At 34.9% G+C, this 19,016-nt stretch overlaps 2 protein-coding genes and 1 pseudogene across 2 annotated transcripts; all 3 read left to right on the top strand.

Moving 5' to 3' along the window:
- Positions 1–902: 902 nt before the first annotated feature.
- LOC103666060 (olfactory receptor 10AG1-like) lies at positions 903–1,887 on the top strand. The gene has a single exon (XM_008694091.2). It carries the CDS (start codon positions 955–957, stop codon positions 1,885–1,887), a length of 933 nt encoding a protein of 310 aa, XP_008692313.1. The 5' UTR covers positions 903–954.
- An 11,930-nt stretch (positions 1,888–13,817) lies between these two features.
- Positions 13,818–14,782, top strand: LOC103666059 (olfactory receptor 10AG1-like). The gene is given in 2 exon segments (XM_008694090.1): positions 13,818–13,902; positions 13,905–14,782. Coding segments are annotated over 2 exon segments (948 nt in total). The 5' UTR covers positions 13,818–13,832.
- Positions 14,783–15,577: 795 nt separating this feature from the next.
- Positions 15,578–19,016, top strand: part of LOC103666207 — a 4,378-nt pseudogene continuing 939 nt past the window's right edge.

Genomic DNA, 19,016 nt, shown 5'->3' with positions numbered 1-19,016 from the left:
AGATTATGGAGTCTCTGTACATCTTATTAATTACTCATGGGCATACAATTGCTCACTCTCTAGCTAAAATATATATTCTCTGCCTTTGGTATTTCTGGAAACTAAAAATGATGTTTTTTAAAATACTTTATGGTATTCCATTATGATTTTCATGTTTTTCATCTCTGACATATTATTAAAATAAAAATTGTTAAATGAAAATGGCCCGTGGCAGGTAGCAAGTCACTCGAGGATACATTTATTAGGCAGAGTTTCAGATATCGTATCATTAATGTAATTCCTTCAATAGTGTCGTTATCACTTAAATAACCAATAGGTCAAAAAACACTTATCAAACATTTACTGAATCTTTGAATAAGATAAATAAAATGTCTTGCATTATAATACCTGATGACCATGTTGTTTATTTTACTTTGATAAATAAATGAAACCAGATATTTTCAAATAAATGCATGCACGAACGGTAGCAGCTACAGCTGTGCCATGTGGAAGGGAAGGCATGCCTTGTACTTACAGAAGGTTTCATGGAAGAAGTGAGAATTACAGAATACATATATATATATAATTTGAAATTTGGTGGTAACATACCACTGAGAAACTGTGATGTAAAAGTTTCTGCCTCAGGATGCTGTTTGTTAATATGAAGGAAAAAATGGACTAATTTGGTCTGCACACAAACACACAAAAATTGAAAATTCATAATTCTAGAACACATCACTTTCATTCAAATCCAAACCTAGTATTAAATATGTTGATATATTGAGAATATAGCATGTGTTCTCCATTAGACCTCAGTTGTGTTTTCTGAGCCCAGGATATAAAAAGCTGGAAATTAATAAACAATAGAAATTTTATGTGCTAATTCCCCCAAATCCTTTTAGTCCATTAGAAATTAGAAAACAAATTAGAAAAGAATCCTCAAAAGATAAATGGCTAATTTCACTATTTTCACAGATGGAAAAAAACCCAGCAGAAACAAATCTCACTTCAATGACGGAATTCATTCTTCTGGGATTTTCTGATTATCCTAATCTTCAAACGTTTCTTTTTGTAGTATTCTTCTTTGTCTATGTGATAATTCTGATGGGAAATGGCATTATTGTTCTCATAACCAGGGTTGACCAGGCTCTCCAGACCCCCATGTATTTTTTCCTTAGTAATTTTTCCTTCTTGGAAATCTGTTTTGTATCTGTCACTCTTCCCAGAATGCTCACAAATCTTTGGACTCAGAAAAGAAATATCTCTTTGTTTGCCTGTGCAGCACAAATGAATTTTGTCCTTATGCTCGGAAACATAGAGTGCCTCCTTCTGACGGTGATGGCCTATGACCGCTACATGGCCATTTGTAACCCTCTGCATTACCCGCTAGTCCTGAACCACAAGGTCTGTGTCCGGCTGGTGGCGGCCTGCTGGATCACTGGGGTTCCAGTCGAGATAGGGCAGACGTGCCAGATTTTCTCTCTGCCATTTTGTGGGTCTAACCAGATCAATCACTTCTTCTGTGACATCCCCCCACTACTCAAGCTGGCCTGTGGGGACACTTTCCTGAATGAGATGTTAGTCTTTACAGTTGCTGTGCTCTTTGTTACGATCCCTTTCCTGTTGATACTTGGATCCTACAGTAAAATCATCTCCACCATCCTGAGGTTGCCGTCAGCAACAGGACGAACCAAAGCTTTCTCCACCTGCTCATCTCATGTCACGGTTGTGGCCATGTTCTTTGGATCTGGAATCATCACATATTTACGACCCAAATCTAAACATTCTTCCAGAACAGACAAGTTTCTCTCCCTTTTCTATACCATTGTTACCCCAATGTTTAATCCCATGATATACACTCTGAGAAATAAGGATGCCATGATAGCCTTGAGAAAATTGTTGCCGTAATATTTAACATATTAGCTGCTGGTGTGAACTCATTGTCAGTTTTCTTATTTAATTTTGCCATTGTGCAATCAAAAATTAATATTTAGTTTGTTTTCCTAGCTCACTATACATAGATTACCTCCACTCATTGCTGAACTTGTTGTTTTGTGCTGGACTCTGATATCAAGATTATATCCACAGGGTTCTAGGGTTTTTAGTTTCCTAAATTAAATTAAGAACTTAAGAAACTAAGTATCCAGCCAATCTCATATTCAGGGCACCACTCTACTTCTCCCTCAAAGTTACTAGTGATGGGTACTTTTTCTGAAAAATATAATATCTCTTATCTAGTAATGGATGTCATATACTTTTTGCCCACCTAAAAACTACAGCCATTTTTTTAAAATTATAGCAAATAGGCTTTATTTCAGGAACTTGCAATTAAAGGATGGTATAGTGAATGTTTTTGATACTTTCCCCTTTATGTAACAGTCTTTTTCTTCTTCTCATAAAATTATTAGATTGTAAATATGGTAAGCTTCTGGAGAATATTTGTTAAATATCTATATGCTTATACTTTAAGGCATTTTACCATTCATCAAACTGAATTTTCCTTGTTATGATTTAGAGAACACCTAAGGAAAGCCTAAAACAAACAAAAACCCTCTGATGATTGGTACTTACGAATTGATAGTATGGCAATGAATCTTTTACCCTCTGCTTTTTTTTCTACATGTCAGTCTGCTTTTCTCTTTGACATGCTTTTTCTATATAGCTGAATCATGACCAGTGACATTTCGATAATTTTTTACCTTATATTTTACTAATACAAAAAATAGTGCTTTTCAGAGAAACAATATGTATGGGATCGAACTATTTTGTTCCCAAAAGGATTCAGCCGTTCTTTAAGATTACTTGACTCATTTTTTTGTAATTCTTTTGGTGGAGTATATAGTTGAGATTAGTATAGAAGCACTTCAGATATTTACCGCATTATTTTGCCAAGTCCTTCTGGATGAAAGGAGGATAACTGAGAAGAGAGAATCATTATACTAAACAAACAAAAGTTACCATAAAGAAGCGAAAGTCTTATATTTCTTTAGATGTTTCCCATTAAAATACAGAAAACCCATTTGGATCTATTTTCAATCAAACTTGGCTGGAAAATAATGCAGTCTGTGGGGCGCCTGGGTGGCATGGCGATTAAGCGTCTGCCTTTGGCTCAGGGCGTGATCCCAGTGTTATGGGATCGAGCCCCACATCAGGCTCCTCCGCTAGGAGCCTGCTTCTTCCTCTCCCACTCCCCCTGCTTGTGTTCCCTCTCTCACTGGCTGTCTCTATCTCTGTCAAATAAATAATAAAATCTTTAAAAAAAATTAAAAAAAAATAATGCAGTCTGTATACAGTTTGTTGTTTTAAATTTATTGTTTTAAAGCTTGTATCCTTTTTTTAATATATGTTTAAACAATAGCCATAATTTATACATCCATTAGTTCTCTCGTTTAAAGACGTATCATAGCATCAATAAAGATCTAAAAACACAGAACGATTAAGGCACTCATCTCAGAGAACAGGATGTTCAGACAGCAACTGTGACTACAACATATTACCCACGTAGAGAAATAATGGAAGAAAAGGTAAGAATGTTGATTTTGTAACCATTTTGAAGTGCCTCGTTTCAGTTTCTTATTGTTGCATAACAAATCCACCCCAAGTTTGTAGCTTAGAACAACATCACCTTATTGTACTTCATAAGTGTGTGGGTCAGGAATTGGGGCGGGGCCCACTGAGTGATTATTCTCCTTCATGTGACCCTGACTGTGGTCACTAAGGAGTGCTCAGATGGTAACTGGTCTGATCTGCAATGTCTGAAATAGTTTTGTATTACAGTGTATTACCATGTATTGCCATATGATACAGTTACAACGATGGATTTCAAAGAAAAAAGAATCTAGTTCTTATGTAACTTATGTATACATGGGGAGAAATAGTTAAATACTTAGGTAAATATATTAGTAAGAGAGGAGCCTGGGTGGCTCAGTCAGTTGAGAGCATCTATCTCTTGGTTTCTGCTCAGGTCATGATCTCATGGGTTGTGAGATTGAACCCTGCTTAGGGCTCCATGCTTGGTGGAGAGTTTGCCTGGGGATTCTCTCCCTCTGTCCTTCCCCTCACTTGTGTTCTCTCTCTCTCTCTCTCGAAAATAAATAAATAAATCTTTAAAAAATGCATTAATAAGATAGTCTAAAATTATGAAGTAAATCACATACAGTAGGGGCACCTGGGTGGCTCAGTAGGGTAAGCGTCTGCCTTCAGCTCAGGTCATGATCTCAGAGTCCTGGGATCGAGCCTCGCATCAGGCTCCCTGCTTAGCGGGAGTCTGCTTCTCCTTCTCCCTGCCACTCCCCCTGCTTGTGCTCGTTCATTCTCCCTCTCTGTCGAGTAAATAAATAAAATATTAAAAAAAAAATCATGTATGGTGAAGTGATTGAGAGTGCATTTGTAATAAAACACTTCTTACTTTAGTTTGGGTATTCAGAGGTTAAAGAATATTTTCCATCAGGACTGGCACTAAAGTATCGTTTTTATCTCACCAATAGGACTCACCTAGAGAAAAGAATCTTACATATTATTTTTTTAAAGATTTTATTTATTTATTTGACAGAGAGAGAGACAGCCAGCGAAAGAGGGAACACAGGCGGGGGAGTGGGAGAGGAAGAAGCAGGCTCCTGGCGGAGCAGGGAGCCCGATGTGGGGCTTGATCCCAGGACCTTGGGATCACGCCCTGAGCTGAAAGCAGACGCTTAACGACTGAGTCACCCAGGCACCCCAGAATCTTACATATTATTAAGTTAAAAATGATAATTAAGTGCAGACAATGAAGAAATGATAAGAATGAGGAGAGGAAGGGTCCCACATTCACTAGTTCATGTAAGTACGGCTCATATACATGGCCATAAGACATGTGTTGGAATACGAGCTGATGAACAAAATTGTGTGAAGAAATACTGAAATGTGTCTTTCTGCAATTGGGACCAAAAAAAAGTATCTTTTTCCTTACAGTTTGCGTTCATCATTTTCCTGGTGATACTACATTCTACAGTGAAAAAGAAATAATATGAGAATTGGAAAGATACCTGTTAAACTAATTATTGGCAAATTATATAGATGTAGATATAGAAATGTTCCAGAACACTGAAATTATTAGAGTTAATAAATTAATTCAACATATGTGCTGAACCCATAATTAATAAACAAAATCAACTTATTTCCATATAGAGGAAGCAAACATAAGTTAACATTAAAACACTATATAAATGGGATCAAATATATCATATACTTAAGAGTAATCTAATAAGAAAATATGCAGGAAGTCTTCCCAATAAACTATAAGATAATTTGAGGGAAGCTTTAGAGAAATAAGTAAATGGATTGCAATGACATGTTCATGGATTAAAACTCAATATTGAAAAGATGTTAGTTTTCCTCAATATGAACTACAAACTCAATAAAATATAATAAAATCCCATCTGTGTGTGTGTGTGTGTGTGTGTGTGTGAGGTGTATGTGTGTAACTTATCAAGCTGATTCTAAAACTGTTGTGGAAATGAAGATAGCCAGCAATAGGCAAACCACTGCTGAAGAAAAGTAAAGTGGGGGCACCTACTCTATTGGGCATCATGACTCATTATAAAACTGAGAATTCCAACACTAAGAATGAATTCAACAATAGATAAAGAGACCAGTGGCACATAATAGAGAGCCCAACACACTCAGCCCATGGACCCACTTGAATATGTAATAATTGCAGAATAATGTAGAAAAGATGAGATTTTTACAAATTGCACTAATGTAAGTAGAAATGAATCTATTTTAAAAAGTCAACCCATACTTCAGACTATTTACAAAAAAAAAAAAAAGTCCAGGTAGTTTGTCAAGCTGAATATGAAATGCAAAATAATAAAGCTTTAAAGAAAATAGGACTACCCTACGACCCAGCAATTGCACAATTAGGTATTTATCCAAAAGATACAAAAATACTGATTCGAAGGGGCACATGCGCTCCTATATTTATTGCAGTGTTATTTACAATAACCAAATTATGGAAAGAGCCCAAATGTCCATCGACTGATGATTGGATAAAGAAGATGTGGTATAAATCTACAATGGGATACTACTCAGCCATCAAAAAGACTGAAATCATGCCATTTGTAATGACATGGATAGAGCTAGAGTGTATTAAGCTGAGGGAAATAAGTCAGTCAGAGAAAGACAAATACCATATGATCTCACCAATAGGTGGAATTTAAGAAACAAAACAAATAAACAAAGGAAAGAGAGAGAGAGAGAAAATAAGAAACAGACTTTTAACTAATAAAGAACAAATTGATGATTACCAGAGGGGAGGTAGGTGGGAGGTTGGGTGAAATAGGGGATTGGGATGAAAGAGTATACTTATCATGATGAAAACAAAATAAAATGATAAAAGAAAAATGAGAAAATAGGTCATAGAAAATATGCAAAAGATGTGAAGCCATGGAAACTCGCATCTGATACTAACATGTGAACTGTTACTCTATTTAGAGTCTGCTTTCATCCAGAGAATCCTACTCTTAGGTATGTATCCAGCAGAACTGCATACACATGGGTGCTGGGGACCCCCTAAGAATGTTTATTTTAGCATCCTTCATAATAGCAAACACTTATCAAATCAAAATTGTAACGTAACTGTAAATTTCACACAAAGGAAAAGCAGAGATCTAGCAAAATGAACAAAACACAGTTATATACAACCTGAATGAAGTATATCAGTGAGCAAAATAAACCGTAAATGTACTGTATATGTCCTTTTAGGTAATGTTATTTGGGGATGCCTACTGATTTAATGGCCCCCGCTGGGAAGAGGAATGAATGAGGCAGTTACATCCTTCATATTTTTCTGTAGCTGACTTGAGCAGTGGTTACAAGGATGTTTGCTTTATATGGATTCACTGGCTGATAATTCATAAATTCTTCTGCAGCACATAGGATTTAAATCAAACACAACTATGCTTTAAATAGATAGAAGAAAGGCATCAAAATGCTCACACATAAGAGAGTTTTGCCGTTTTAGTTTTTCCCCCATTGTCTTCATTTTCTTTAATGAACACATCTTGTTGGTAATGAAAACAAAAACCTAATGCTCTTTATTCTTTTAACGTCATGCTTTTATTTTGTCCTGAAATCAAGCCAGTAAAATCAATTGCTCTTTTCCTCAAAAGTCATATTAACCAAGCAAAAATCTCATGATCTAACACTGGTGATACCACTTAATTGTGTTGGATAAAGGAATCAAATGTGTTTAACTGACATACTTAAACCCAAGTCACCTAGAATTTCCAATATTTAAAACAAACAAGAAATTAACTTCCATTTCTGGTTGTGATGCACATGGTTACAGCAAACCAATTTTCCTCCTGAAACCAATAGACAAATTTCCAATTTGAGTTTCTTCTCATATGGTTAAAGGATGATTTCCGTCCATTATCTGTAATCTGTTTCTCTATCTAGTCAGCCCTTTTCTTTTCTTTCTTTTCTTTGTGCTTTTCTTTTCTTTTCTTTTCTCTTCTTTTCTTTTCATGTTTCTTACTTTTTGATATCTGAAATACCGAAAACGTGACTAACTGATATGTTTTTAGTCAATATAGTAAATAATAAAAGAGGAAAACTTTGTTCTGAGTCAAGATTGAAACAAATAAAAATCATTTATTTTTGTCTCGATGATATTTTAAGAAGAGATTTACATTAAAACAATCCAACTAATACAATCATAAACTCTTAGGGAATCCAAGGAGCATTTATTAAAAGAAAATAAAATATTTTATGAAGTTAAAGATGTATAAAATAGTGAAAGTGAGTCTTCAGTTAAGTACTGCTTTTAAAATAAATATCAGGATTTAAGTAGCTAATTTATATAATATGCAACCGTGGCCGAAGATCAGGTACAGATTTGATAGTGACTAGTATCTACTGATTAAGAATATTGTCACACATTCTCTTAATCATTTGGGTTTTTTCAGGTAATTGATGCTTGAATTTAAAAGAAAAAATATTAGGTCATTAAATTTTATTTTCTTAGATCGATAAGTACTTAAGTATTCAAAAGAAAGAATAGTCATATAAATAACTTTGTGATGGCATTCAGGAAAAGTTTGCTCTTTCTACCTGGTCTTCCTGTGGAGAAAAAACACACAAATCTTATCTATTTCATGTCATATGTTGATAATTTGATCACCAAAAGTGGGTTTGTGCAATTAGAAATTACATTTTATTAAACACCAGGCATCGTTTTATTTAATTAATGAGTGAAATTATTTATATTAAATCCTACCACTCCTAAAAGTGATACATAAAGACTAGATTCTTTTGAATATCAATTTTTCCCTTTTAAAAGCAATGATTTAAATTAGATAGACTTTTACTTTAATTCATTTCACAAACAAACTGAGCATTGTATTGGGCGAAAATATTCTTCATGCCTATTTTTGACCAAGAATTTGTATTCAGAATACATAAAGAATACTTGCCATCCAATAATAGTAACAATGAAGAAAAAAAGAACAAATGGACTAAATGAACAATTCATCAAAAAAGTATGCAAATAGGCAATAAGAACATAAAAATACGCATATATTTAGCCATTACAGAAATGCAAATCAAGACCATAATGGAATACCATAATCCCTCCATTAGCATGGCAAAAAGTGAAAACTTAATGGTGCCAAGTGCTGGCAAAGGTGTCAAGCTATTATTACTCCTACACACTGCTGGTGGAAATGTAAAATGTCACAAACACTCTGGAAGACATTTTGACAGTTTCTTAAAAGACTGAATGTTATACCTACAACCCAACCCAACCATTGCACCCTTATATATTTACCCAAAAGAAATGAAAATATACAACAGCAACTCTATAATAGAAGTAACTAAAATCCCATCACCAGATGAATGAGCAAACACATTACAGCATATGTACCCAATGGAGTTCAATTTCTCAGTGACAACAAATGAGCTATTGATATATACAACATAGATGATTCTTAGAGTCCTTGCACTGAGCAAAGACTCCAGGATAAAAGAGGACATCCTAATTGATTATGAATGATCTAAAGCTACCGAAATCTGATCTGTGATTTCCTGGGGTTAGGCATAGAAGGGAAATAGATCGTGAGGCTGTACAATGGAATGTTTCAAGATGATGTGAATATTCTTATCTTGATTGTGGTGATAGTTTCACAAGTGTATGCACTTGTCAGATTTCATCAAATTTTAAATTTCATTGAATGTATTTTAAAGGTTGTACTTTATTTTTTGTAAACTACATTTCAATAATGTTGCTAACTTAAGAATAAAAATAATATGACGTTGCATTAAACATAAGTATATCTTTAAAAAATACGAAAATATAGATATGCATCACAAATAATTAATGTTAGGTAAATGCCCTGTTAAAACTTCCATCTAAAGGTTTACAGGCTACAGCACACTGCTAGTGACCAAAAAGGAGCACTGTGGCAGAGTCTGGCTTGATGCTCTCCAAATATATTTCCAATTCTTTGACATACAGTAAACAATATTTTCTAGCCTTTTCATATTAACATTAGACCATGTGATTAGTTTCTACAATAGCACAAGATAGAAGTGATGTGTCTATTCTGTGTTGAAGCTCCTCAGACTGCCTTTTTTTTTCATTATTATTTTTTTTGGTATTTTCAATACTACCTTTTTTTATAATAATATTTTTTATTATATTATGTTAGTCATCATACAAGCACATCCTTAGTTTTTGATGTAGTTTTCCATGATTCATTACTTGCGTATAACATCCAGTGCACCATGCAATACGTGCCCTCCTTAATACCCATCACCAGCCTATCCCATTCCCCCACCTCCCTCCCCTCTGAAGCCCTCAGTTTGTTTCCGAGAGTCCATAGTCTGTCATGGTTCATTCCCCCTTCTGTTTACCCCCCTTTTCTTCTTCCCTTTCTTCTCCTACCAATCTTCCTACTTCTTATGTTCCATAAATGAGCTTCCTTATTTTCTATCTTTAATCCTCAGCTGTCTGAATACTGAAGGTCCAGTAGGGAACTACAAAGATGAACAAACTAGGGGAAAATGGGATTATTAGATGAAAGAAACCATAGTTTCTTAATTACTGATCGTGAAATTGTACTGTAGTAAGGTTGAAAGATGCTTCTTTATTTTGTTAAGTCACTGATATATCTAAGACATTGTTCCAGTTTTTAAATTAATTTTTTTTTTGGTGATGGTGATACTTGATTGAATAAAGAAACACTAAATTTCTGTCTTAAGGATAGGAGAGGGATTATATCAGTCTATTCCTATGGGGGATGGACATTCAATATGTCCCAGCCTGTAAGTCACTGACATCTTATTTGAGGCAAATCATGAATGAAGTTCCCATTTGTGTATAAACATGAAGGAAGTCCTGCAGCAATATCAAATCAGTCACGATAAAGACTACAGAAGGCCAGTGTAGAGGAAGCATGCTATAGTGAAGAGAAGCAGGCTTAAAATACAAAAAGGAAAGGCAGTTTTGGAAACATACTATCTGGACAAATAGAAATGCATTTTCACAAATGGAAGCACACAATTTTCACAAATAGTCAAAGAACCCCAAAAAGGAAGAAACAAATGTAATTGCAAGTAGAAGTAGATATTTGGTTTGCAACTTTATGCATGATAATTTTATCTCCGTACTTATCTAGAAATTGCTGAAATAGAAAACAGTTTTGACAGGAAAGCTTCTTTCCCCCCCTTCTCTCTCTATCTTAAATATTAAAAAAAAATGCTTGTATTTGAGGTAGTTTACATTTTGAATCAGCTAAATACTTTCCCTGATGCCTGGGTAGATGCCATAACATAAAACCATGTAGATTTTTGTCGGCAGAGATGACATGGTTCAATTTCCACAAAATTTAATCTAGGAAAAGCGCTCTCTACTTCTGAAAAACAGATCTCACCCCCTAACATATTTATGAAACAAGCATACCATGTTCATGTGATAAAACATGTGAGATGTTTGTCTAAGGTTGTGGATGACCTAGCTCTGAATGAATTACAGAATGAAAGTAAGAAAAGCAAATCTGCACCAATTTATTAAGGATCTGAAAACCAATAGATAGAAAGATTTTTAAACTTTTTTTCCTGAAAGTAATACCAGACAATGAAGTGGAATTTCTGCACCTAGGGACTCCCCCCATAGTGGGGGAGCTTTATGCCAAGAAGGACCTGAAGAGAAGGACAGGTCATCCACAGAGAAAGTTTCACAAAATAAACTCAAATGATTGCTCAACAGAAGCCGTCTCCTGGAAATCAAAATGATACACGAGAGAAGATGTCCCCCAGGATGAGTGGGAGTACTTCCTATTTAAAAGCAGCTAAAGTTTGAAGAGAGCAAAAGAACTGTAGAATTATGGTGAATTATTGATGCAAAAGAAGAACTTAAAAGGTTTACGGGTTACAAAGCACCTACACTCACATAGGTAGCTTCATGCAAATCCATAAAGGTAAGCTATAACTGTGCCACTAGACTATTTTATTTAAGGATACTTCTAAATTTGAGGCTTAGGAGACAAAGAACAAAACAGAAAAGCATAAAATCTTGAGGTCTTTATCTGAAAATGAGTTAACTACTCTTGGGGAGGAAATATTTTTCTCTATCCCTCATGATTCTTCTGGCTGGTCTAAGAGAAACTGACATGAGACTGATTAAGAGGAGAAAAAAAATTAATTTTGTATGCACAGAAGCCCAATTAAAAAAAAAGAGAGAGAGAGACCTAAAGAAGTGATCATGTTGCTTTTATACATTCTAGACAAAGGAATTCCAAACAGAATTTGGGCCTGGGTAGTAAATTAGTAAAAGTAACAAGGTTTGCTTAAATTAGTTTTTTCCGCCCTGAATTCCCTATCTCTGAAGATAAGAATGTCTCTCCACATCCTGTTACAGGTCCTTTCATATGGGAAATTAATTTCCTGCTTTTGGAGACAAAAGGAGGGGGTGTCAGAGTATTCTTCTTACACTGACTGTTTCTTAAGTGACTTTATTTTTTTTTTAAAGATTTATTTATTTATTTATTTATTTATTTATTTGACAGGATAGAGACAGCCAGCGAGAGAGGGAACACAAGCAGGGGGAGTGGGAGAGGAAGAAGCAGGCTCATAGTGGAGGAGCCTGATGTGGGGCTCGATCCCATAACGCTGGGATCACGCCCTGAGCTGAAGGCAGACGCTTAACCGCTGTGCCACCCAGGCGCCCCTTAAGTGACTTTAATACAAACTAATCATTATATCATTGTGGGATATTTTGGGGCAACCTGCCCTGCACTCTCCACTACTTAAATTAATCCATATAGTCCTTACCTTTCTTAATGATAAAGTCAAATTAGACACATATAAAATAACAACAATTATTATGTTTATAATAAAAATTATTCACTTAAGGTAATTTTGAAAACTAGTTCTAATGGAAATGGGAAAATATGAGAGAATTTGTTTTTATTTATTTATTTTTTGTTCAGTTTTATTTATCAAAGTATTAAGGCAAAAACATCAGCTGACAGAGATATAAGGTGGAGATGGGAGTGGTGGATTTGATGAAGTAGGAAAACGCATATTTGTTTTGGAAAGTTGGAGAACAAATATTAATAAAGTGTAATGGAATTGTTAAGCAGTATTGACTTTGACAATTAGAGGACAATATTAAGTGAAGTAAGACTGTGTGTGTGTGTGTGTGTGTGTATTACTCCCATTCTTATGCTCCAACTCTTTGCATGCACAGAATAAATAATAATTATGTTTAATGAAAGTTGCACTTTAATAGGTTAAGTTTTTAAAAAAAGGAATATAAAGAAAGGGAGTTGCATTTGGTTGCAATGGAATCTTACATAGGTAAGGAGCAATATATGGAAAAAGATTGTAATGAATGGGTCATTTTTCTTGATTGGGTTGAAGGTTAATTGATATTTATCATGTATTGCACAGGGTGTGTTAATAGGCAAGGTTATTGAACAGCATATTGGGATTAATGTTTTCAAAATTTAGCAGACTTGATGGGAGAGGTACATAAAGTAGAAAAATAATATTGCATATATTTATTCCCTCAGGAACAAAGGATTGGTTTAAGAAATTGATTCTCATTGGAATATAAATGGGAAGATTTAAAACTCACTTTGAATAAGAACTAAACAGAATTTTAAGGGAAAATATTTGAATTGAAAGAAGATGGAATAAGCCAACCAACACAGAAAAAGAAAAAAAAAGATGAATCCAGACAAAAGCAACAGAAAAATAATTCCACTTTTAATAGGGGTGAAATAACTACATATTATTCTTGTACAATATGCTGTAATTAACAATGCACACTTCTCATTATCTCTAGTATTATTACATGCAAGTATAAAACCTATATAGTAGGATTTTTACAATATGCTGTAATTAACAATGCACACTTCTCATTATCTCTAGTATTACATGCAAGTATGAAACCTATATATTAGGATTTTATTTCTTGAATTGATTTTAACTGCACATCAGTTCATTTCTGAGGTTTCTCATATCATTTCCTAGAAACAGAGCAAGGTAATGGTGGAAATAATTTAAGACATTACAAAAATACATTCATGCATCTACTCCAGGTAACAGGAAAGAAAAATGTGGTTTAAAAATGTTAGTGAATTGGGGCATCTGGATGGCTCAGTTGGTTAAGCTTCTGACCCTTGATTTCGACTCTGGTCATGATCTCAGGGTCATGAGACTGAGCCATGTGTCAGGCTCCACTCTGGGTGTGGAGCTTGCTTGAGGTTCTCTCTCTCTCTCTGCTCTCCCCCCGCCCCAATCCTGCTTGCAAGCTCTCTCTCTAAAAAAAAAAAAAGTGAATTAACCATCTGAATTTACTGTATCTGCAGATGGAGAACAAATTAAAAACAGAAATTTTGAATATAACTACCATTGTGGAATTTGTTCTCTTGGGGTTTTCTATATTCCCAATCTCCAATGGATCCTTTTTGGGGTATTTTTAGTCATCTACCTAACTATCCTGGTGTGCAATGGCATCATAATATTGGTAATAAAAGTCGACTCTGCTCTCCAGACCCCGATGTATTTTTTTCTTGGCAATTTTTCTTTCTTAGAAATCTGTTATGTAACAGTCACTCTCCCAAGAATGCTCATGGACCTATTGACCCAGAAAGGAAATATTTCTTTCTTTGCCTGTGCTGCACAAATGTGTTTTGTCCTTATGTTTGGAGGCTCAGAGTGTCTTCTCCTGACGGTGATGGCCTATGACCGCTACGTGGCCATTTGTAATCCTCTGCATTATGCTCTAGTCATGAACCACAAGGTCTGTGTCCAGCTGGTGACTGTGTCCTGGTTCAGTGCAGTTCCAGTTGTAATTGGGCAAACATGCCAGATTTTCTCCCTGCCCTTCTGTGGGTCTAACACAATTAATCATTTCTTCTGTGACATCCCCCCAGTACTCAAGCTTGCTTGTGGGGACACATTTGTGAATGAGATTGCAGTCTATGTAGTTGCAGTCATCTTCATCATGGTGCCATTTCTGTTGATTGTTGTGTCCTATGGCAAAATTATATCCAGCATTCTGAAATTGTCATCAGCCAAAGGGAGAGCTAAAGCCTTCTCCACCTGTTCTTCTCACCTGATAGTTGTAGTCTTATTCTATGGAACGGCTACCATCACTTATTTAAGACCCAAACCAAATCAATCTGAAGGAGTTGGGAAATTGATCTCTCTTTTCTACACCGTTTTGATCCCAACATTGAATCCCATTATATATACTCTGAGGAACAAAGACATCATGGCAGCACTGAGAAAGCTACTAACAAAGTTATTAACATGACTCAAATACTTGAAATTACAGAAAGAATTTGCTTATATGTTCATCATGTAGAGACAACGGAAAAAATGTCTTCTAGTTTTATTCCTCAATAATGATCATTAATGTCATCACAGCAACCTCACATTATTTTAAGGAACCTTAGTTTCATAGGATTAAGTTAAGGGCTTCTATATAATCGAAACCCAAATTATCTCAATTGCAACAATCTAATTTGAAGATCCATCTGTCCTCTACTGTGTACTGCTGAGCTAAGAGGTTGCCTGGGCAATACAATGATAGTTAACTCTGTGTGTCTTATAATCAAGGACTAAGACTATGTACTGTGATCATTTTTTTTTAACCTTCCTGTTCCTTCAGATATATTTGCTGCCATTCTTTGTATCTATGATTGAATTGAGCCAATGACAAAACCCAGCAGTAGCCAAGATGGTGGAAGCAGGAGAATCTTAATATTTTCTTTGCATTTGCCCTTCTTTCTATCTTTTATCACTGTCCATGTTGCTTTAAGACCACAAATCCTGAGAATTTCCCCTTTACTCTGGTGACATTGTTCCCTCTCCTTTTAGCTTCAGGTTTTGCTTTGATAATATCTATTTATTATTACAAATCTCTGGAATTGTCACTATAAACTAACCAAATGAATGTGTAGCACATTGAAATGTTGGTCCCTCTAAAATAAATGTCTGTTTAGAATCTGCAAATGTGCCTTATTTGGAAAAAAAGAAAAAGGACTTTGTGGATGTTATCAAATCAAGGAAATGAGAGCATCATGATTTAAGGTGGACACTATATCCCATGACCCCTGTCCTTATGAGACAGAAAGGTAAAGGAAGTTTAAATAATAGAGTCACAGAGATGAACGTCATGTGAAGGTGGAGACAGAAATGGGAGTGATGCAACCAAAAACAGATCAAGAGTCACCAAGAGCTGGAAGAAACAAAGAATGAGTCTCCCTTAGATCTTTTAGAGGGAATGAGGAGAGACTGCCAACACTGTGATTTTGGACTCTGGATCCTAGAACTGTGAGAGATTCAATTTTTGTTTTATTAAGCCACTCAATTTGTGGTATTTTGTTACAGTAGATACAGGAAAGTAATGCACTATGTAAACAGTCTTTTCATTGAAGTGCTTCTATTTGAATCCTCTAGAATAAATTCTGTATCCTTTTTGAAGAATAATTTGGCATTCTTTTTCTTTTGAATGAAAAATCAAAATACTTATCCTTTTATTTTAAAAACTGTATCAATGAAAACTCATCTTGCAGAAATAATATTTTCTGAGAATAATTATTACCTGTGTGTTTAAGAATTTTTATTAAATGTGCTTGTTCAAGAGTGTTTATTGAAGGTTTTCTTTGTACTGCAAAAGAAAACAAGAAGGAAAGGGAAGGTGCTCTCAGTTGAAACATATTAAGACAGTGGAGCACATCTACACCATATAATACAATACAGCCCTCCAAGTCAATGTTTTAGAGCCCCTTCACTGAAGAAATTCCAAGCTTTCCTGACATGTGAGAAAGTAAATGTATGTATAAAACATAACCATTTTTGTAAAACAAAGAAGGTTAACATTCCATAATCTCATACAACTTTTTTTATTTTTTTAAGATTTTATTCATTTATTTGTCAGAGAGAGAGAAAGCACACACAAGCAAGGGTGCGGCAGGGAGAGGGAGAAGCAGGCTCCCCGCTGAGCAAGGAGCCTGATGTGGGGCTCCATCCCAGGACCCTGGGATCATGACCTGAGCCAAAGGCAGATGCTTAACCCACTGATCTACCCAGGCATCCCTCTCATATAACATTTTACACGCGCAAGTTAGTAGTGGGTATTGTACATATTGGCCCGTTTTGTATCTGGGAGGACATGGATTTGAAGAGAATATTGACTTCCTGACAGTGGCAGGATTCCTGTGATTTCTGGTATTTTTATTATAGTTTTATTTGTAGTTTGGATTTATTACAAAGAAAATGTAATATGTAAATTACAAGAAATAATAACTTTGTATTCAGTAAACATAAAACTCATAGCAAAGAAAATTCTTTTTTTTTTAAGATTTTATTTATTTATTTATTTATTTATTTATTTATTTATTTATTTGACAGAGAGAGAGAGAGAGAGACAGAGAGCACAAGCAGGGAGAATAGCAGAGGGAGAAGCAGACTCGCCGCTGAGCAGGGAGCCCAAACCGGGGTCCCCGGACTCCATGATCATGACCTGAGCTGAAGACAGATGCTTAACCAACTGAGCCATGCAGGGGCCCACAAAGAAAATTCTTATATTACTCCTTTTTTTAATGCTACTGAAGTCTTGAAGAATATTTAGCATCTAGCAGAAAATTTTCGGTATCAGCCAAATCATATTTGATTTTTGAAAAAAAAAATCAACAGATTTTTTTTAAATGAACCTAAAGGAATTGGGATTAGAGTGATTTGTTTTAAAAATAACTAAATAACTAAAAGAATATAAAAATAAAATTAACTAAAAGTCCTTTTACAATAGATACAAAGATGGACAAATTTAAGATTATAAAAGTAGACATAGTTAAAAATAAATGCCTGCCAGTTATCATTGAATGATGAAAATAAATAAGATAATCTTCAAATCAAAAGAAGAAGAAAAGAGAAAAATGTCAATGAGTATAGAATTAATTAAGGGATTCTCAGAATTTGACAAATCAGAAAGATAATATAGAATACAAAAATTATACAAATATTGAGAAATAGGATTTTTTTTGGACTTTGACAAATCAAATTTAAAAAAATGAATGTGCGTGATTATCAGAGATTCTATAGATGGTAAACTTATAAATTGGGCATGTCTCACTTTCAGTACCAAAAAACGATACATAAAAATGCTCTTATGTACTTGGTGACAATAATATTCTGCAAATTGAAAAAATAAAAGAATAAAAAAAAAGCAAAAACGTAAATACTTTCAAAAAAACCTAAAAATGTTGGAAATTAAATCTCTTATTAAATAAAGCTTATATGAAACAACAAATTAAGATAAATCTATTTAAATTTAATGACAATAAAATAAGTTAATTTTTTGAGATTTCACCATATTGATCCCATTAAGAAAATATATATCTCTGAATATGCCGAACATTAATCAAATATTTTATATCCATGAAAATAGTTATTATTAACCCTAAAAGAAAATAAACACAATTGCACTGTTTTCTCCAGTTTGATGATGGAAGGATTCATCACTCCACAGAATGTACACACACAAGGATTTTATTTAAAGGCAAATAATACATACCAGTTTCCACCATTTCCAACCCCCCAGCCCTGGGCAAGCCTGGAACATGTGCAGAGGCCTGCTTTTGGAATCCCCCGAAGCCACAATGTGCCTCTGCGCATGTGCCCCTCCCTCTAACATAGACAAGCTCTAGAGTTCTGAGATAAGATCCAGAATTTCCCAGTTCCCTTTTCTCTCCATTTTGGAGACTGCCCACTTGCTTGAAATTAGATGAATCATGCAAGGAATCTAGGCTTTTAGAGAGTTCAGAGAGCAAGGGGAGTTGGGTCTGGGTCATGTAATGAAGTCATGATATAATTTATTGCAATAATAACGCAAAGAAAAAGGTAAAATATTTTCTTGAAATTTTTTGAAAATCAGTTGAAAATATATCTTATTTTCATTTAAAAACTTAGAAACTGAGGCAAGCTTGGGGAGTTTTGATTTGGAACCAGAGAGAGAGATATTAAAGGGAAAAAAAAGAAAAAAAAAGAACATGAGTCAAGCATTTCACTGCGAATTAGAACGTGCTATGGGAGTAAGTTCACAATCTCAGTTATATCCAACAAATAATTTTCACACAGATTGAGGAAGTAGACTGGAAAAAATAGCAGCCACTGTTGGGTTGTTTTTTTTCTTTTTATTCCTCTGATATATTTTCTACTTAAAATATTTATTTTGAACACAGACTGGAGGTATAAACTGAAAAAGAACCCATATTTCTGATGACCATTAAAAAATAATTAGGGGTGCTTGGGTGGCACAGTCAGTTAACCATCCAACTCTTAATTCCAGCTCAGGTCATGATCTCACGGTTGTGAGATGGAGCTCCACAGTGAGCTCCTTGCTCAGAGCAGAGTCTACTTGTCCCTCTCCCTCTGGTCCTCCTCTGTTCATGTGCGCACATGCTCTGTGCTCTCTCTCTCTCTCTGAGATTTCCTCATATGAGAAAGGAAGGAAGGAAGGAAGGAAGGAAGGAAGGAAGGAAGGA

The sequence above is a fragment of the Ursus maritimus genome, unplaced genomic scaffold (assembly GCF_017311325.1).
Source record: "Ursus maritimus isolate PB19 unplaced genomic scaffold, ASM1731132v1 scaffold_23, whole genome shotgun sequence".
Lineage (NCBI taxonomy): Eukaryota > Metazoa > Chordata > Mammalia > Carnivora > Ursidae > Ursus > Ursus maritimus.
The sequence above is the reverse complement of the archived record's forward strand: the minus strand, read 5'-3'. Positions and strand labels throughout refer to the sequence as shown.